The sequence below is a fragment of the Phasianus colchicus genome, unplaced genomic scaffold (genome assembly GCF_987193195.1).
Source record: "Phasianus colchicus unplaced genomic scaffold, bPhaCol1.hap1.1 HAP1_SCAFFOLD_59, whole genome shotgun sequence".
NCBI classification, from domain to species: domain Eukaryota; kingdom Metazoa; phylum Chordata; class Aves; order Galliformes; family Phasianidae; genus Phasianus; species Phasianus colchicus.
In genome coordinates this window covers 76825-97205 of record NW_028325235.1, presented here as the reverse complement: position 1 = coordinate 97205, position 20381 = coordinate 76825, and the positions used below count along the sequence as shown (strand labels likewise).

At 56.2% G+C, this 20381-nt stretch overlaps 2 protein-coding genes and 1 pseudogene across 2 annotated transcripts; 2 read left to right on the top strand and 1 right to left on the bottom strand.

The window, feature by feature from the left end:
* LOC149911688 (protein MANBAL-like) overlaps positions 1-20381 on the bottom strand; it is a 95860-nt pseudogene that overhangs the window by 32494 nt on the left and 42985 nt on the right.
* On the top strand, positions 5594-8277 carry LOC149911693 (uncharacterized). The gene is made up of 4 exons (XM_090133349.1): positions 5594-6395; positions 6494-6568; positions 6652-6890; positions 6989-8277. Exons 1-4 carry the CDS (start codon positions 5774-5776, stop codon positions 7028-7030), a joined length of 978 nt encoding a protein of 325 aa, XP_089989475.1. The 5' UTR covers positions 5594-5773; the 3' UTR covers positions 7031-8277.
* Positions 13912-16593, top strand: LOC149911692 (uncharacterized). Its single transcript, XM_090133350.1, has 4 exons — positions 13912-14711; positions 14810-14884; positions 14968-15206; positions 15305-16593. Exons 1-4 carry the CDS (start codon positions 14090-14092, stop codon positions 15344-15346), a joined length of 978 nt encoding a protein of 325 aa, XP_089989476.1. The 5' UTR covers positions 13912-14089; the 3' UTR covers positions 15347-16593.

Below are 20381 nucleotides of genomic sequence, written 5' to 3'. Positions count from 1 at the left end.
GGGGGGGGGGAGGGATGATTGCGGGTGGGAATTGCGGGTGGGAATGGCTGGGGGGAGGGAATGGATGGGGGTGGGAATTGCGGGTGGGAATTCTTGGGGTGGGAAATGGTTGGGGGTGGGCATTCTTGGGGCGGTGGGATCTTTTTGGAGTGGCAAATGAAATGGCTGTACTGTGATATTGTTGGGGTGGGAAATGACTGGGGTGAGAACTGGCTGCGGTGGGAGATGGCTGGCATCAAAAATTCTTGTACTCTGTAACTGCTGGCATTGGGGATGTGGGGAGGGGGAGGGAATTTTGTGGGGTGGCAATTCTGAGTGAGAAATTGTACTCTGCTACAATGTTACACTCCAAAATCGTTGGAAGTGGGAGGAAAGAATTACTGGGGTGGGAATTGGGGGGGCTGGGAAGTTTTTTGGAGGGGGAGGAAACTGTTGGTGGGAGGGAGCGGGGGGGTGAGAAATTGATCGGGGGGTGGGAAACTGATTAGAGGGTGGGAATTTTAGGGGGTGGGATCAGAAACTATTGTTAGGGTGGGAAATGGTTGGGAATATTGTCATTTATTTACTCTTTTGTACGTTTAACTATTAAATGGTTTGCATTCGCTTTGCTACAGCTCTGCCTGCAGTCGTTCATGCAGCACCAAAGCCCCCCCAGGCCTCCGTGCCCACCTCTGGGGATGTTGGGGTGGCCGCAGGGAGCCAAGAGCTGCAGCTCCTCCACACTGAACATCTCTAGCACAATCGCTGCTGTCATCATCTCTGTTGCCTTGTTTTGTTCCTGGGGAAGGAGATGGTCACGTACTGAGCAATGGGGGTGTTGAACTGGGGGCACTGGGCAGTACTGGTGGCACTGGGAGGTCCACTGCGGGGCACTGGGAGGCTAGTGAGGGCCGCACACAGCACTGGGGTGGCTCCAGGCAGCACTGGGGGGCACTGAGTTTGCACAAGGAGAGTCCAGACAACGCCGAGAGGCAATGGGACCTTACTGGGGAACTGCAAAGAGCACCAGGCGGCACCGGAGAGCTTTGGACGGCACTTGTGGGGTTGGAGGGGGCTCAAACAGAACCCAGGTGGCACATTTTAACTAACCTCACTAATTTCCTCTTCTCCAACATCTCACCCAAGGCATTCAACAAGCCCTTTTTTCCATCGGGGGAGACTTTCTCCTTGGGGCTGACCTTCCGCCCCCACGCCCCCTCCCCGTGCTGCCTGTCTCTCCCCTGGGCGCTATGTTCCACGCATTCCCACCCTGATGCTCTCACTCAGTGACACGTTTGTCACCCACACGCTCACCATGGGTCCTGAGGAGGGGTGGCGGGTGTCCAGTGAAAGCAACCCCAGTGACAGCTCTGGCCCCGAGCCCTAGAAGACACAGATCCTGGAAAACCACCCTCAGTGCTGCTTCATCTCATCACCTTGGCACTCCATTTGGGGGCTCTGAGGAAGCTAACTGCTTCCCCTGATGTTTCAAGCTGGTGCTACCCATGCCTGCTGATGATGCTTCACGCTCTGGCACAGCCGCCTGTAAAGCTTAAATCTGCTCTGCACCCTCGCTTAAAGTCACATCTTTTGCAACCAGTTCCAATACTCTCAGAAGTAGAAAACCAAAGGGACGTTCCAGTGGAACGGCACTAGCTCAAACACCTTCCCTCGCTGCTGCTCCCAGGACCCCCAGCACTCCTTTTGCCCCGCCTGCACAACGCTTCTTTCTCTGTCCGTGCGCTCCTGGCAACAGAAATTCCACCAACAGCCCTCAACAAAACTGCTCTCTTCCAAACACTCAGGGCATCTAACGAGCCCACGCGGCGGCTGCCAGAAGAGCAGCTTCTGGAAGAGACGGGGACACTGAAGGCAGTAAAGAAGAAAAGGGAAAAAAAAAGAGTCATTAAACAGCAACAAAACCTGAGAACATCCCCTCAGTTGGCTAGAGACTGCTCTGCAAGCACACACCTGCCTGCCACTGCTAACCAAGCAACCACCTCCCGGCCTTCGCTTCACAAGCAATCACCTGCCTGCCTGCCACTGCTTTGCAAGAACCCATCTGCCTGCCACTGCTTTGCAAGAACCCATCTGCCTGCCTTTGCTAAGCAAGCACACGTCTCCCTGCCTTTGCTTCACAGCCATGCACCTGCCTGCCTTTTCGAAGCAAGCATGCATCCATCTACCTGCCGTTCCATCATACGCACCTGCCTGCCTTTGCTATGCAAGCATGCACCTGCGTGCCTTTCCTAAGCAAGCAAGCACACCCATACCTGCCTTTGCCTCACAAGCACCTGCCCGCCTTCGCTTTCGATGCGTGCACATGCTTCCCTTTGCTCTGCAAGCACACACCAGCCTTTGCTTTGCACACACCTGCCTGCCTTTGCTTCTCAAGCACCTTCCATTCCAGGGCCTACAAAGACGTCTGTTCTCTCTTCATTACCAATGCCTCTGAGCACGCTGAAAACCAGGAGGAAGAGGCCATGATAGAAAGTCAGAGAGATTCCTGGAGCACAAGGGACCGTTTCACAGGAACAAGCTTCCCGCCGTCTACGGCGTCTACAATGTTCCACTCCTGTCAGCCAAGTCAGGGCTGCCCCACACACATAAGTCACTTTCATTGTTAACGCTCTCTCATTGCTAACTAACATCGTTAACTAGCAATAGGACTGGAGGGAATGGCCTCAATTTGTGCCAGGGCAGACTCAAGCTGGATGGTAGGAAATAGTGCATTTCCAAAAGTGTGGTCGGGCACTGCAAAGGGCTGCCCAGGGAGGTGGTGGAGTCACCCACCCTGCAGGTGTTCAAGGAACGGTTAGACGTTGTGTTGAGGGACATGGATTAGTGAGAGCTACTGATGATAGTTGGATGGTTGGACTGATGATCTCATAGGTCTCTTCCAACCTTGGCGATTCTAGGATTCTAACATCTTGCTAACTGGCCTACCGTGCCTGTTACCATCTTCCGAACCTGCTACTTCACGCTGGCAGACAAACTTCTCAGCTACTTTCCTCCCTGCCCCAATGGGAGGAAAGGCATCATCTCCACTTGACGGGCTGGAGCAGTAGCAAGGTGTACTTGTGAGTTTTTCAAGTCCCTTTTAATCCCCAGAGGGAAGAAAACTGCCCAAACAAAAAGCCTGCAGAGGGGCTCTCTCTAGGACACCGGTTGTCTCAGCACAGTTCACAGTTACTTACAATGCACACAGCACCTACAAAAGCATCACGCTCCAACAAGCAAGGAAAACAAATCCACCACGCTGCAAAGGGCCCCTAGCTCTCACTAGGTGACGCCTGCTCCGTGTACAGAGCACGCACAGAAACTGCACCTCAGCTCTTCCCCATTTATCCCCCCACCATTTCTACAGGCATTTAGAGGCACTAAATGTCTCTACATGGAAGGCTCGTGGAGAAGACAGGATGTACAGGAGATTTCTCACTTCTCTGGTGCGAGACACTGCTTCTCTAGATGAACAACATTTTTCAAACAAGCACCAACCAACCACTGTAACTAACAACTGAAATAGCATTTCCCCTGAAAAACAACAACAACAACAACAACAACAAAACAACAAAAGAACAGCCTGTCCAAAGACCTCTCCTCACACACTTGACAAAAAGGCCAGAACCATCATTCCATTTGCCAGGCTTACTCACAGAACAGCAGCCTTCCCTTCACCGTGCATCACGTGGACACAAACAGGCTGTTGGTGCACGGAAGGCAACTCCACCTGAGCATCTCACCACAGACGTTCTCTCCGCTCTGCTTTCCTGCAAAGATACAAGGAGAAAAGCCTCAGCTCATCCAAGCAACAACTGGAAACAACTCCAGAAAATTCTCCATTCCAAAGCAGTTCCTGGAGAGGTACAAAGGAGTCCGCCAAAGGGAACACGTGCTCACGCTGTGGCCTTCGGAGAAACACGCTGCCTTTGTGCTCCTGGTTCCTCAGGGCTCTTCTTCATCACCTTCTGGGTTTTCTTCTACAAATCTAGGCCCTACGACCTTCCTCCACCCCAAGATAAAGTCCAACACAGAGTTGCAGTGCAGAGACTGGATGCTGACAAGAGCACTAGAAGAGCAGAACAGGGGAAGAGCACGAACAGACAAGACTGAAATAAAGAAGAGCAGCAGAGAAGAAAAAGAAGAAAGGATGAGGGAAGAAAGAAGTGCAGAAGAAGAAAAGTGCAATAGAGAAAAAGATTGGATACAAGACAGCAAAGCAATGAGGAGATGAGCAGAAGAGGAGAAGAGCAGAAGAATAAAAGAGAGGATGAAGGTAAGAAAGACGTGCAGACGGGGAGAAGAGCAGAAAGGGAGATGAGCCAAGACAGCTAAGGCAGAAAAGCAGAAAGGGAGAGGAGCTGAAGAGGACAGAATACGGGTATGGCAGAAGTACAGAAGATGGGAAGAGAGGACACGGGTCAGTGAGAAGTGCAGAAATGAAACAGAACGGAAGGGAGGAAGAGAGCACAGAAGACAGAGAAGGAAAAGAGCAGTAAAGTAGAAGAGCAGAGAGTGGCCAGAACAGAAGAACCGTAGAGCGCAAGATGTGCAAAGAGGAAACAGTTAAGTCAGAAGAGCGGATGAGGAGAACAAGAGGAGAAGAGAGGATACGGGTAAGAAAGAAAAGCAGAAGAGGAGTACAGATGCAGGAAAGGAGTCAGGACACAAGGAAGAAAGAACAGCAGATGAGCAGCAAAAAGAGCATAACACTCAGGGAGAAGAGCTGAAGAGTAGATGAGGAAGAGAGCAGAAAGGGGAAGCACGGAAGAGGGAAGAGCAGAAAAGACGATGCTGTCTCTTCTGTCCTCACTAGCAATGCCCCAAGAGACAGCCAAAGCCAGGAGAAAAAGTCCACGGTTTAAAGTTAGTGATGTTCTTCGAGGCACAAAGGACCAGTTCACAGTAACAAGCTCGGCATACGCTGCACGGGCACTGACTCATTCCTGCACTGTTCTCAGCTAAACCAGGGCTGTCCCACAGAAATCCCTCCTTTTCATTGTTACCATAGGTCTAACTGGCCTACCACGGCCGCTACCACTTTCAAGAACTCGTAACTAATGCTGGCACTTTACACAGTCTTGGGTGGTGACGACTGGAAATCGCTTGGACGGGAGGGGAAACCATCCCTGGGGTGAGAACTCACTGCAGGGATGGCAAATCCCCACTGGGACGGGCAGACCCTTGGCAAGGAAGAGCACTGGGCTGCCAAATGCCCATCGGGATGGTCACTGATCATCGGGATGGGAAACAACTGGCATGGGAAGGATGTTTGGGTACGAAAAGTCAAACCATCGCAAGCCTGGGGGAAAGGGGCTGACCCCAACGGTCACGGAACCCCCCTGGGGGGAGGGGCTCCCCCAACTGCCACTCTCCAGCTGTCATGGCAGGTAAGGCAGCAGGCTCCCCCTGCTCTGACACTCCATCTGACCCCAATGCGCCAGATCTCACCCCAGGGCCCCAGATCTCACCCCTTTGACCCCAGATCTCAACCCAGGGCCCCAGGACTCACCCCTTTGACCCCAGATCTCACCCCTGTGCCCCCAGATCTCACCCCAGGGCCCCAGATCTCACCCCAGGGCCCCAGATCTCACACCCGTGACCCCAGATCGCACCCCAGCACACCAGATCCCACTCCTCTCACCCGGATCTCACCCCAGTGCCCTGGCTCTCAGCCCAGCGCCCCTTCTGGCATTTCCCCACAGAGAGATTCCCTCGACGAGCGCTGACGGTGCCTCTGACACCCGACGCCATTTTCGCTGATGCGACTGTGCCGCCACCGGACCCCGCCTGGATGCAGCCCACCGTCCGCGGACCGATGCCGGTACCACCCCAACCCTCCCCTGTCCCCACTGCCACCTACCTGGCACCTCAGGCCTCTGTCTGGCCTGGGGGACCAGGTGTCTGGGGACAGGCAGCACAGCTCCCACCTGGGGGGCTGCCCCCAACCCCGGCTCAGCTGCCACCTGGGGGCCTGACCCCAGCTGCGGGGCTGCACTTACCGGTGCTGCTGCTCCTACCTGGGGGGCTGCACCCAGCTGTGGCTCCCCCCACCGCCCCTGCTCCCTGCTCGGGACATCCCCTGCTGGCAGGGACGCTGCTGCCCCAGCAGCCCATGGGGCTGTGGCCTGGGGCCGTGCTCCTCCACGGGGAGCCCCCGCAGCCCGCAGGCACCTGCCTGCCGCAGGCCCCCGCCCGCCCCGGCCCCCCCCCCGTTCTTTTGCAGGTACCCTCCCTGCAGCAGCAGGTGCTCCCCGTGCCCTGCACCCTGCCTGACACCTGGGAGCCGCCGATGGAGCCCTTCCAAGATGCCGTGGTGCTCTCAGAGGACCGGGGGCACCCTGCGCCCACCGACGTGTGCCCCCATCCCGCCACGGCTCCGCTCACCTGCAGCGCTGCCACGCTGGAACCAGGCGGTGAGTTGAGGGGCTGCGGAGCGGGCGGCACGCTGTCCGCACCGGCTGGCTGTGGGAAAGCTGGCATTGCTCCACTGGGGATGTTCTTGCTTTTCCAGCAGTGACAACGAGCGCAGACACCCCGGAGGACATCGCGGACGACATCGATGAGCTCCTCACGTGGATCAACGAGGGTGAGTTTGGGGGCAGCACAACTGGCGGGGGGGTGTTCGGGAAAGCTGGCTTTGCCCCACTGGGGATTTTCTTCCTTTTCCAGAAGTGACGGCCAACACAGGCCTCCTGGACGACACCGCAGACATGGATGACCTGCTCACGTGGATCAACAACGGTGAGTTTGGGAGCAGCACAGCTGATGGAGGCCTGTCTGCGCTGAGTGGCCGTGGGAAAGCTGGCATTGCCCCACTGGGGATTTCTTCCCTTTTCCAGAAGAGAGACCCAGGACCAACAGTCTTGCCGACGATGTGGAAATTGACCATTTGCTCACCTGCATTGATGGTGAGTTTGTGGTCTGCAGAGATGGCGGGTCCGTGTCCACACCGAGCTGGCGTGGGAAGGCTGCCATCATTGTTCTGGGGGATGTTCTGCTTTTCCAGAAGCAGCGAGTGCTCCGGACAGCTGCAAAAGTGAAGAGCTGATGCAGTGCATCACAGCCACGGAGCAACTGAGCTCAGATGTCTCCAGCAGCTTCGACTCCTGCTCTTCCAACGCAGAGCTGCCTGACTCCCCCAGGGCCAGCCGGGAGCTCAGCAACGAGACAGATGCTGAATCTGGGCTCCGCACCAACTCGCTCCGGCAGAAGACAGCATCCCCGGAGCTGCCCGTGCCGACCCCCATGGCTGCCCCAGCACCTCCGGCGCCCAGCACTGCACACCTGATGGCAGAGGTGCAGCGGAGGCAGCCCCGGGTGATTCTCACCCGCCTCGCACTGCCAAACCCACGGGCTGCCCCAGCACCACCGTCGCCCTGCACGGCACACCTGATGGCAGAGGTGCAGCGGAGGCAGCCCCGGGTGATTCTCACCCGCCTCGCACTGCCAGACCCACGGGCTGCCCCAGCACCACCGTCGCCCTGCATGGCACACCTGATGGCAGAGATGCAGCGGAGGCAGCCCCGGGTGATTCTCACCCGCCTCGCACTGCCCCCCGGATGCATCTCCTGCCAGGTGGCGGCCAAACACCAGGGGGATGGCACTGAGACAGCCAAGCGCCCCGTGCCTCCTTTGCCGCAAACTGGACGGCTCCTGGAAGAGGCGCAGCAGGAACAGCCCCGCGTGGTTCTCACGCGCCTCGCACTGCCACCCGGATGCATCTCCTGCCGGCTGGCAGACAAGCACCACGGGGACAGCACCGAGCCACCCAGGTGAACAATGCCCGCCTGCACCACCACCAAACACAAGAGCAAAGGGCACAAGCAGCACGCTGGCAGCATCCCAGCCGCAAAGAGGAAGCTGCCGCGCTGCCAGGATGTTCCAGGCCACAAACATCGGCGCTAGGCAAAGCTGGCTGTGGCAGCACGGCGGCCAGCAGGAGCACTCAGGCTGGTTTCTTGGCACACTCCCGCTCCGGCCACTGTTGGGGTGTGATGGGCACCACTTGGTGCAGCAGGAGATGTGGCCGTAGCCGATGAATATGGCTCCCTGTAGCCCTGGGCTCCTCGCTGGCCCCCACGACACCCAGAGAGCAGCGGCAGCGTTCCAGGAGCACCAGCACCGGCCCCAGCCCTACCCTTCCAAAACTGCGCTGTCCACAAGCGGCGTCTTGGACTGGGGCAATGTGGGACTCTGAAGCTGATGGACCGCAAAAGTGTTGGACTGTCAAAGCTTTGGGCTGGGAAATGTTGCTTGGGGGGTGGGAAATGGTTGGGGGGTGGGAATGGCTGGGGGTGGGGAAGGGTTGGGGGTGGGAATTGCGAGTGGGAATGGGGGGGGGGGAGGGATGATTGCGGGTGGGAATTGCGGGTGGGAATGGCTGGGGGGAGGGAATGGATGGGGGTGGGAATTGCGGGTGGGAATTCTTGGGGTGGGAAATGGTTGGGGGTGGGCATTCTTGGGGCGGTGGGATCTTTTTGGAGTGGCAAATGAAATGGCTGTACTGTGATATTGTTGGGGTGGGAAATGACTGGGGTGAGAACTGGCTGCGGTGGGAGATGGCTGGCATCAAAAATTCTTGTACTCTGTAACTGCTGGCATTGGGGATGTGGGGAGGGGGAGGGAATTTTGTGGGGTGGCAATTCTGAGTGAGAAATTGTACTCTGCTACAATGTTACACTCCAAAATCGTTGGAAGTGGGAGGAAAGAATTACTGGGGTGGGAATTGGGGGGGCTGGGAAGTTTTTTGGAGGGGGAGGAAACTGTTGGTGGGAGGGAGCGGGGGGGTGAGAAATTGATCGGGGGGTGGGAAACTGATTAGAGGGTGGGAATTTTAGGGGGTGGGATCAGAAACTATTGTTAGGGTGGGAAATGGTTGGGAATATTGTCATTTATTTACTCTTTTGTACGTTTAACTATTAAATGGTTTGCATTCGCTTTGCTACAGCTCTGCCTGCAGTCGTTCATGCAGCACCAAAGCCCCCCCAGGCCTCCGTGCCCACCTCTGGGGATGTTGGGGTGGCCGCAGGGAGCCAAGAGCTGCAGCTCCTCCACACTGAACATCTCTAGCACAATCGCTGCTGTCATCATCTCTGTTGCCTTGTTTTGTTCCTGGGGAAGGAGATGGTCACGTACTGAGCAATGGGGGTGTTGAACTGGGGGCACTGGGCAGTACTGGTGGCACTGGGAGGTCCACTGCGGGGCACTGGGAGGCTAGTGAGGGCCGCACACAGCACTGGGGTGGCTCCAGGCAGCACTGGGGGGCACTGAGTTTGCACAAGGAGAGTCCAGACAACGCCGAGAGGCAATGGGACCTTACTGGGGAACTGCAAAGAGCACCAGGCGGCACCGGAGAGCTTTGGACGGCACTTGTGGGGTTGGAGGGGGCTCAAACAGAACCCAGGTGGCACATTTTAACTAACCTCACTAATTTCCTCTTCTCCAACATCTCACCCAAGGCATTCAACAAGCCCTTTTTTCCATCGGGGGAGACTTTCTCCTTGGGGCTGACCTTCCGCCCCCACGCCCCCTCCCCGTGCTGCCTGTCTCTCCCCTGGGCGCTATGTTCCACGCATTCCCACCCTGATGCTCTCACTCAGTGACACGTTTGTCACCCACACGCTCACCATGGGTCCTGAGGAGGGGTGGCGGGTGTCCAGTGAAAGCAACCCCAGTGACAGCTCTGGCCCCGAGCCCTAGAAGACACAGATCCTGGAAAACCACCCTCAGTGCTGCTTCATCTCATCACCTTGGCACTCCATTTGGGGGCTCTGAGGAAGCTAACTGCTTCCCCTGATGTTTCAAGCTGGTGCTACCCATGCCTGCTGATGATGCTTCACGCTCTGGCACAGCCGCCTGTAAAGCTTAAATCTGCTCTGCACCCTCGCTTAAAGTCACATCTTTTGCAACCAGTTCCAATACTCTCAGAAGTAGAAAACCAAAGGGACGTTCCAGTGGAACGGCACTAGCTCAAACACCTTCCCTCGCTGCTGCTCCCAGGACCCCCAGCACTCCTTTTGCCCCGCCTGCACAACGCTTCTTTCTCTGTCCGTGCGCTCCTGGCAACAGAAAATTCCACCAACAGCCCTCAACAAAACTGCTCTCTTCCAAACACTCAGGGCATCTAACGAGCCCACGCGGCGGCTGCCAGAAGAGCAGCTTCTGGAAGAGACGGGGACACTGAAGGCAGTAAAGAAGAAAAGGGAAAAAAAAAGAGTCATTAAACAGCAACAAAACCTGAGAACATCCCCTCAGTTGGCTAGAGACTGCTCTGCAAGCACACACCTGCCTGCCACTGCTAACCAAGCAACCACCTCCCGGCCTTCGCTTCACAAGCAATCACCTGCCTGCCTGCCACTGCTTTGCAAGAACCCATCTGCCTGCCACTGCTTTGCAAGAACCCATCTGCCTGCCTTTGCTAAGCAAGCACACGTCTCCCTGCCTTTGCTTCACAGCCATGCACCTGCCTGCCTTTTCGAAGCAAGCATGCATCCATCTACCTGCCGTTCCATCATACGCACCTGCCTGCCTTTGCTATGCAAGCATGCACCTGCGTGCCTTTCCTAAGCAAGCAAGCACACCCATACCTGCCTTTGCCTCACAAGCACCTGCCCGCCTTCGCTTTCGATGCGTGCACATGCTTCCCTTTGCTCTGCAAGCACACACCAGCCTTTGCTTTGCACACACCTGCCTGCCTTTGCTTCTCAAGCACCTTCCATTCCAGGGCCTACAAAGACGTCTGTTCTCTCTTCATTACCAATGCCTCTGAGCACGCTGAAAACCAGGAGGAAGAGGCCATGATAGAAAGTCAGAGAGATTCCTGGAGCACAAGGGACCGTTTCACAGGAACAAGCTTCCCGCCGTCTACGGCGTCTACAATGTTCCACTCCTGTCAGCCAAGTCAGGGCTGCCCCACACACATAAGTCACTTTCATTGTTAACGCTCTCTCATTGCTAACTAACATCGTTAACTAGCAATAGGACTGGAGGGAATGGCCTCAATTTGTGCCAGGGCAGACTCAAGCTGGATGGTAGGAAATAGTGCATTTCCAAAAGTGTGGTCGGGCACTGCAAAGGGCTGCCCAGGGAGGTGGTGGAGTCACCCACCCTGCAGGTGTTCAAGGAACGGTTAGACGTTGTGTTGAGGGACATGGATTAGTGAGAGCTACTGATGATAGTTGGATGGTTGGACTGATGATCTCATAGGTCTCTTCCAACCTTGGCGATTCTAGGATTCTAACATCTTGCTAACTGGCCTACCGTGCCTGTTACCATCTTCCGAACCTGCTACTTCACGCTGGCAGACAAACTTCTCAGCTACTTTCCTCCCTGCCCCAATGGGAGGAAAGGCATCATCTCCACTTGACGGGCTGGAGCAGTAGCAAGGTGTACTTGTGAGTTTTTCAAGTCCCTTTTAATCCCCAGAGGGAAGAAAACTGCCCAAACAAAAAGCCTGCAGAGGGGCTCTCTCTAGGACACCGGTTGTCTCAGCACAGTTCACAGTTACTTACAATGCACACAGCACCTACAAAAGCATCACGCTCCAACAAGCAAGGAAAACAAATCCACCACGCTGCAAAGGGCCCCTAGCTCTCACTAGGTGACGCCTGCTCCGTGTACAGAGCACGCACAGAAACTGCACCTCAGCTCTTCCCCATTTATCCCCCCACCATTTCTACAGGCATTTAGAGGCACTAAATGTCTCTACATGGAAGGCTCGTGGAGAAGACAGGATGTACAGGAGATTTCTCACTTCTCTGGTGCGAGACACTGCTTCTCTAGATGAACAACATTTTTCAAACAAGCACCAACCAACCACTGTAACTAACAACTGAAATAGCATTTCCCCTGAAAAACAACAACAACAACAACAACAACAAAACAACAAAAGAACAGCCTGTCCAAAGACCTCTCCTCACACACTTGACAAAAAGGCCAGAACCATCATTCCATTTGCCAGGCTTACTCACAGAACAGCAGCCTTCCCTTCACCGTGCATCACGTGGACACAAACAGGCTGTTGGTGCACGGAAGGCAACTCCACCTGAGCATCTCACCACAGACGTTCTCTCCGCTCTGCTTTCCTGCAAAGATACAAGGAGAAAAGCCTCAGCTCATCCAAGCAACAACTGGAAACAACTCCAGAAAATTCTCCATTCCAAAGCAGTTCCTGGAGAGGTACAAAGGAGTCCGCCAAAGGGAACACGTGCTCACGCTGTGGCCTTCGGAGAAACACGCTGCCTTTGTGCTCCTGGTTCCTCAGGGCTCTTCTTCATCACCTTCTGGGTTTTCTTCTACAAATCTAGGCCCTACGACCTTCCTCCACCCCAAGATAAAGTCCAACACAGAGTTGCAGTGCAGAGACTGGATGCTGACAAGAGCACTAGAAGAGCAGAACAGGGGAAGAGCACGAACAGACAAGACTGAAATAAAGAAGAGCAGCAGAGAAGAAAAAGAAGAAAGGATGAGGGAAGAAAGAAGTGCAGAAGAAGAAAAGTGCAATAGAGAAAAAGATTGGATACAAGACAGCAAAGCAATGAGGAGATGAGCAGAAGAGGAGAAGAGCAGAAGAATAAAAGAGAGGATGAAGGTAAGAAAGACGTGCAGACGGGGAGAAGAGCAGAAAGGGAGATGAGCCAAGACAGCTAAGGCAGAAAAGCAGAAAGGGAGAGGAGCTGAAGAGGACAGAATACGGGTATGGCAGAAGTACAGAAGATGGGAAGAGAGGACACGGGTCAGTGAGAAGTGCAGAAATGAAACAGAACGGAAGGGAGGAAGAGAGCACAGAAGACAGAGAAGGAAAAGAGCAGTAAAGTAGAAGAGCAGAGAGTGGCCAGAACAGAAGAACCGTAGAGCGCAAGATGTGCAAAGAGGAAACAGTTAAGTCAGAAGAGCGGATGAGGAGAACAAGAGGAGAAGAGAGGATACGGGTAAGAAAGAAAAGCAGAAGAGGAGTACAGATGCAGGAAAGGAGTCAGGACACAAGGAAGAAAGAACAGCAGATGAGCAGCAAAAAGAGCATAACACTCAGGGAGAAGAGCTGAAGAGTAGATGAGGAAGAGAGCAGAAAGGGGAAGCACGGAAGAGGGAAGAGCAGAAAAGACGATGCTGTCTCTTCTGTCCTCACTAGCAATGCCCCAAGAGACAGCCAAAGCCAGGAGAAAAAGTCCACGGTTTAAAGTTAGTGATGTTCTTCGAGGCACAAAGGACCAGTTCACAGTAACAAGCTCGGCATACGCTGCACGGGCACTGACTCATTCCTGCACTGTTCTCAGCTAAACCAGGGCTGTCCCACAGAAATCCCTCCTTTTCATTGTTACCATAGGTCTAACTGGCCTACCACGGCCGCTACCACTTTCAAGAACTCGTAACTAATGCTGGCACTTTACACAGTCTTGGGTGGTGACGACTGGAAATCGCTTGGACGGGAGGGGAAACCATCCCTGGGGTGAGAACTCACTGCAGGGATGGCAAATCCCCACTGGGACGGGCAGACCCTTGGCAAGGAAGAGCACTGGGCTGCCAAATGCCCATCGGGATGGTCACTGATCATCGGGATGGGAAACAACTGGCATGGGAAGGATGTTTGGGTACGAAAAGTCAAACCATCGCAAGCCTGGGGGAAAGGGGCTGACCCCAACGGTCACGGAACCCCCCTGGGGGGAGGGGCTCCCCCAACTGCCACTCTCCAGCTGTCATGGCAGGTAAGGCAGCAGGCTCCCCCTGCTCTGACACTCCATCTGACCCCAATGCGCCAGATCTCACCCCAGGGCCCCAGATCTCACCCCTTTGACCCCAGATCTCAACCCAGGGCCCCAGGACTCACCCCTTTGACCCCAGATCTCACCCCTGTGCCCCCAGATCTCACCCCAGGGCCCCAGATCTCACCCCAGGGCCCCAGATCTCACACCCGTGACCCCAGATCGCACCCCAGCACACCAGATCCCACTCCTCTCACCCGGATCTCACCCCAGTGCCCTGGCTCTCAGCCCAGCGCCCCTTCTGGCATTTCCCCACAGAGAGATTCCCTCGACGAGCGCTGACGGTGCCTCTGACACCCGACGCCATTTTCGCTGATGCGACTGTGCCGCCACCGGACCCCGCCTGGATGCAGCCCACCGTCCGCGGACCGATGCCGGTACCACCCCAACCCTCCCCTGTCCCCACTGCCACCTACCTGGCACCTCAGGCCTCTGTCTGGCCTGGGGGACCAGGTGTCTGGGGACAGGCAGCACAGCTCCCACCTGGGGGGCTGCCCCCAACCCCGGCTCAGCTGCCACCTGGGGGCCTGACCCCAGCTGCGGGGCTGCACTTACCGGTGCTGCTGCTCCTACCTGGGGGGCTGCACCCAGCTGTGGCTCCCCCCACCGCCCCTGCTCCCTGCTCGGGACATCCCCTGCTGGCAGGGACGCTGCTGCCCCAGCAGCCCATGGGGCTGTGGCCTGGGGCCGTGCTCCTCCACGGGGAGCCCCCGCAGCCCGCAGGCACCTGCCTGCCGCAGGCCCCCGCCCGCCCCGGCCCCCCCCCCGTTCTTTTGCAGGTACCCTCCCTGCAGCAGCAGGTGCTCCCCGTGCCCTGCACCCTGCCTGACACCTGGGAGCCGCCGATGGAGCCCTTCCAAGATGCCGTGGTGCTCTCAGAGGACCGGGGGCACCCTGCGCCCACCGACGTGTGCCCCCATCCCGCCACGGCTCCGCTCACCTGCAGCGCTGCCACGCTGGAACCAGGCGGTGAGTTGAGGGGCTGCGGAGCGGGCGGCACGCTGTCCGCACCGGCTGGCTGTGGGAAAGCTGGCATTGCTCCACTGGGGATGTTCTTGCTTTTCCAGCAGTGACAACGAGCGCAGACACCCCGGAGGACATCGCGGACGACATCGATGAGCTCCTCACGTGGATCAACGAGGGTGAGTTTGGGGGCAGCACAACTGGCGGGGGGGTGTTCGGGAAAGCTGGCTTTGCCCCACTGGGGATTTTCTTCCTTTTCCAGAAGTGACGGCCAACACAGGCCTCCTGGACGACACCGCAGACATGGATGACCTGCTCACGTGGATCAACAACGGTGAGTTTGGGAGCAGCACAGCTGATGGAGGCCTGTCTGCGCTGAGTGGCCGTGGGAAAGCTGGCATTGCCCCACTGGGGATTTCTTCCCTTTTCCAGAAGAGAGACCCAGGACCAACAGTCTTGCCGACGATGTGGAAATTGACCATTTGCTCACCTGCATTGATGGTGAGTTTGTGGTCTGCAGAGATGGCGGGTCCGTGTCCACACCGAGCTGGCGTGGGAAGGCTGCCATCATTGTTCTGGGGGATGTTCTGCTTTTCCAGAAGCAGCGAGTGCTCCGGACAGCTGCAAAAGTGAAGAGCTGATGCAGTGCATCACAGCCACGGAGCAACTGAGCTCAGATGTCTCCAGCAGCTTCGACTCCTGCTCTTCCAACGCAGAGCTGCCTGACTCCCCCAGGGCCAGCCGGGAGCTCAGCAACGAGACAGATGCTGAATCTGGGCTCCGCACCAACTCGCTCCGGCAGAAGACAGCATCCCCGGAGCTGCCCGTGCCGACCCCCATGGCTGCCCCAGCACCTCCGGCGCCCAGCACTGCACACCTGATGGCAGAGGTGCAGCGGAGGCAGCCCCGGGTGATTCTCACCCGCCTCGCACTGCCAAACCCACGGGCTGCCCCAGCACCACCGTCGCCCTGCACGGCACACCTGATGGCAGAGGTGCAGCGGAGGCAGCCCCGGGTGATTCTCACCCGCCTCGCACTGCCAGACCCACGGGCTGCCCCAGCACCACCGTCGCCCTGCATGGCACACCTGATGGCAGAGATGCAGCGGAGGCAGCCCCGGGTGATTCTCACCCGCCTCGCACTGCCCCCCGGATGCATCTCCTGCCAGGTGGCGGCCAAACACCAGGGGGATGGCACTGAGACAGCCAAGCGCCCCGTGCCTCCTTTGCCGCAAACTGGACGGCTCCTGGAAGAGGCGCAGCAGGAACAGCCCCGCGTGGTTCTCACGCGCCTCGCACTGCCACCCGGATGCATCTCCTGCCGGCTGGCAGACAAGCACCACGGGGACAGCACCGAGCCACCCAGGTGAACAATGCCCGCCTGCACCACCACCAAACACAAGAGCAAAGGGCACAAGCAGCACGCTGGCAGCATCCCAGCCGCAAAGAGGAAGCTGCCGCGCTGCCAGGATGTTCCAGGCCACAAACATCGGCGCTAGGCAAAGCTGGCTGTGGCAGCACGGCGGCCAGCAGGAGCACTCAGGCTGGTTTCTTGGCACACTCCCGCTCCGGCCACTGTTGGGGTGTGATGGGCACCACTTGGTGCAGCAGGAGATGTGGCCGTAGCCGATGAATATGGCTCCCTGTAGCCCTGGGCTCCTCGCTGGCCCCCACGACACCCAGAGAGCAGCGGCAGCGTTCCAGGAGCACCAGCACCGGCCCCAGCCCTACCCTTCCAAAACTGCGCTGTCCACAAGCGGCGTCTTGGACTGGGGCAATGTGGGACTCTGAAGCTGATGGACCGCAAAAGTGTTGGACTGTCAAAGCTTTGGGCTGGGAAATGTTGCTTGGGGGGTGGGAAATGGTTGGGGGGTGGGAATGGCTGGGGGTGGGGAAGGGTTGGGGGTGGGAATTGCGAGTGGGAATGGGGGGGGGGGAGGGATGATTGAGGGTGGGAATTGCGGGTGGGAATGGCTGGGGGGAGGGAATGGATGGGGGTGGGAATTGCGGGTGGGAATTCTTGGGGTGGGAAATGGTTGGGGGTGGGCATTCTTGGGGCGGTGGGATCTTTTTGGAGTGGCAAATGAAATGGCTGTACTGTGATATTGTTGGGGTGGGAAATGACTGGGGTGAGAACTGGCTGCGGTGGGAGATGGCTGGCATCAAAAATTCTTGTACTCTGTAACTGCTGGCATTGGGGATGTGGGGAGGGGGAGGGAATTTTGTGGGGTGGCAATTCTGAGTGAGAAATTGTACTCTGCTACAATGTTACACTCCAAAATCGTTGGAAGTGGGAGGAAAGAATTACTGGGGTGGGAATTGGGGGGGCTGGGAAGTTTTTTGGAGGGGGAGGAAACTGTTGGTGGGAGGGAGCGGGGGGGTGAGAAATTGATCGGGGGGTGGGAAACTGATTAGAGGGTGGGAATTTTAGGGGGTGGGATCAGAAACTATTGTTAGGGTGGGAAATGGTTGGGAATATTGTCATTTATTTACTCTTTTGTACGTTTAACTATTAAATGGTTTGCATTCGCTTTGCTACAGCTCTGCCTGCAGTCGTTCATGCAGCACCAAAGCCCCCCCAGGCCTCCGTGCCCACCTCTGGGGATGTTGGGGTGGCCGCAGGGAGCCAAGAGCTGCAGCTCCTCCACACTGAACATCTCTAGCACAATCGCTGCTGTCATCATCTCTGTTGCCTTGTTTTGTTCCTGGGGAAGGAGATGGTCACGTACTGAGCAATGGGGGTGTTGAACTGGGGGCACTGGGCAGTACTGGTGGCACTGGGAGGTCCACTGCGGGGCACTGGGAGGCTAGTGAGGGCCGCACACAGCACTGGGGTGGCTCCAGGCAGCACTGGGGGGCACTGAGTTTGCACAAGGAGAGTCCAGACAACGCCGAGAGGCAATGGGACCTTACTGGGGAACTGCAAAGAGCACCAGGCGGCACCGGAGAGCTTTGGACGGCACTTGTGGGGTTGGAGGGGGCTCAAACAGAACCCAGGTGGCACATTTTAACTAACCTCACTAATTTCCTCTTCTCCAACATCTCACCCAAGGCATTCAACAAGCCCTTTTTTCCATCGGGGGAGACTTTCTCCTTGGGGCTGACCTTCCGCCCCCACGCCCCCTCCCCGTGCTGCCTGTCTCTCCCCTGGGCGCTATGTTCCACGCATTCCCACCCTGATGCTCTCACTCAGTGACACGTTTGTCACCCACACGCTCACCATGGGTCCTGAGGAGGGGTGGCGGGTGTCCAGTGAAAGCAACCCCAGTGACAGCTCTGGCCCCGAGCCCTAGAAGACACAGATCCTGGAAAACCACCCTCAGTGCTGCTTCATCTCATCACCTTGGCACTCCATTTGGGGGCTCTGAGGAAGCTAACTGCTTCCCCTGATGTTTCAAGCTGGTGCTACCCATGCCTGCTGATGATGCTTCACGCTCTGGCACAGCCGCCTGTAAAGCTTAAATCTGCTCTGCACCCTCGCTTAAAGTCACATCTTTTGCAACCAGTTCCAATACTCTCAGAAGTAGAAAACCAAAGGGACGTTCCAGTGGAACGGCACTAGCTCAAACACCTTCCCTCGCTGCTGCTCCCAGGACCCCCAGCACTCCTTTTGCCCCGCCTGCACAACGCTTCTTTCTCTGTCCGTGCGCTCCTGGCAACAGAAAATTCCACCAACAGCCCTCAACAAAACTGCTCTCTTCCAAACACTCAGGGCATCTAACGAGCCCACGCGGCGGCTGCCAGAAGAGCAGCTTCTGGAAGAGACGGGGACACTGAAGGCAGTAAAGAAGAAAAGGGAAAAAAAAAGAGTCATTAAACAGCAACAAAACCTGAGAACATCCCCTCAGTTGGCTAGAGACTGCTCTGCAAGCACACACCTGCCTGCCACTGCTAACCAAGCAACCACCTCCCGGCCTTCGCTTCACAAGCAATCACCTGCCTGCCTGCCACTGCTTTGCAAGAACCCATCTGCCTGCCACTGCTTTGCAAGAACCCATCTGCCTGCCTTTGCTAAGCAAGCACACGTCTCCCTGCCTTTGCTTCACAGCCATGCACCTGCCTGCCTTTTCGAAGCAAGCATGCATCCATCTACCTGCCGTTCCATCATACGCACCTGCCTGCCTTTGCTATGCAAGCATGCACCTGCGTGCCTTTCCTAAGCAAGCAAGCACACCCATACCTGCCTTTGCCTCACAAGCACCTGCCCGCCTTCGCTTTCGATGCGTGCACATGCTTCCCTTTGCTCTGCAAGCACACACCAGCCTTTGCTTTGCACACACCTGCCTGCCTTTGCTTCTCAAGCACCTTCCATTCCAGGGCCTACAAAGACGTCTGTTCTCTCTTCATTACCAATGCCTCTGAGCACGCTGAAAACCAGGAGGAAGAGGCCATGATAGAAAGTCAGAGAGATTCCTGGAGCACAAGGGACCGTTTCACAGGAACAAGCTTCCCGCCGTCTACGGCGTCTACAATGTTCCACTCCTGTCAGCCAAGTCAGGGCTGCCCCACACACATAAGTCACTTTCATTGTTAACGCTCTCTCATTGCTAACTAACATCGTTAACTAGCAATAGGACTGGAGGGAATGGCCTCAATTTGTGCCAGGGCAGACTCAAGCTGGATGGTAGGAAATAGTGCATTTCCAAAAGTGTGGTCGGGCACTGCAAAGGGCTGCCCAGGGAGGTGGTGGAGTCACCCACCCTGCAGGTGTTCAAGGAACGGTTAGACGTTGTGTTGAGGGACATGGATTAGTGAGAGCTACTGATGATAGTTGGATGGTTGGACTGATGATCTCATAGGTCTCTTCCAACCTTGGCGATTCTAGGATTCTAACATCTTGCTAACTGGCCTACCGTGCCTGTTACCATCTTCCGAACCTGCTACTTCACGCTGGCAGACAAACTTCTCAGCTACTTTCCTCCCTGCCCCAATGGGAGGAAAGGCATCATCTCCACTTGACGGGCTGGAGCAGTAGCAAGGTGTACTTGTGAGTTTTTCAAGTCCCTTTTAATCCCCAGAGGGAAGAAAACTGCCCAAACAAAAAGCCTGCAGAGGGGCTCTCTCTAGGACACCGGTTGTCTCAGCACAGTTCACAGTTACTTACAATGCACACAGCACCTACAAAAGCATCACGCTCCAACAAGCAAGGAAAACAAATCCACCACGCTGCAAAGGGCCCCTAGCTCTCACTAGGTGACGCCTGCTCCGTGTACAGAGCACGCACAGAAACTGCACCTCAGCTCTTCCCCATTTATCCCCCCACCATTTCTACAGGCATTTAGAGGCACTAAATGTCTCTACATGGAAGGCTCGTGGAGAAGACAGGATGTACAGGAGATTTCTCACTTCTCTGGTGCGAGACACTGCTTCTCTAGATGAACAACATTTTTCAAACAAGCACCAACCAACCACTGTAACTAACAACTGAAATAGCATTTCCCCTGAAAAACAACAACAACAACAACAACAACAAAACAACAAAAGAACAGCCTGTCCAAAGACCTCTCCTCACACACTTGACAAAAAGGCCAGAACCATCATTCCATTTGCCAGGCTTACTCACAGAACAGCAGCCTTCCCTTCACCGTGCATCACGTGGACACAAACAGGCTGTTGGTGCACGGAAGGCAACTCCACCTGAGCATCTCACCACAGACGTTCTCTCCGCTCTGCTTTC

Bases quoted from the DNA above. Each gene is read 5' to 3' on its own strand.
- LOC149911692 (XM_090133350.1), top strand. From the start codon at position 14,090: ATGCAGCCCACCGTCCGCGGACCGATGCCGGTACCACCCCAACCCTCC. The intron at 14,712-14,809 runs GTGAGTTGAGGG...TTGCTTTTCCAG, and splicing joins TGCCACGCTGGAACCAGGCG to CAGTGACAACGAGCGCAGAC. The intron at 15,207-15,304 runs GTGAGTTTGTGG...CTGCTTTTCCAG, and splicing joins TTTGCTCACCTGCATTGATG to AAGCAGCGAGTGCTCCGGAC.
- LOC149911693 (XM_090133349.1), top strand. From the start codon at position 5,774: ATGCAGCCCACCGTCCGCGGACCGATGCCGGTACCACCCCAACCCTCC. The intron at 6,396-6,493 runs GTGAGTTGAGGG...TTGCTTTTCCAG, and splicing joins TGCCACGCTGGAACCAGGCG to CAGTGACAACGAGCGCAGAC. The intron at 6,891-6,988 runs GTGAGTTTGTGG...CTGCTTTTCCAG, and splicing joins TTTGCTCACCTGCATTGATG to AAGCAGCGAGTGCTCCGGAC.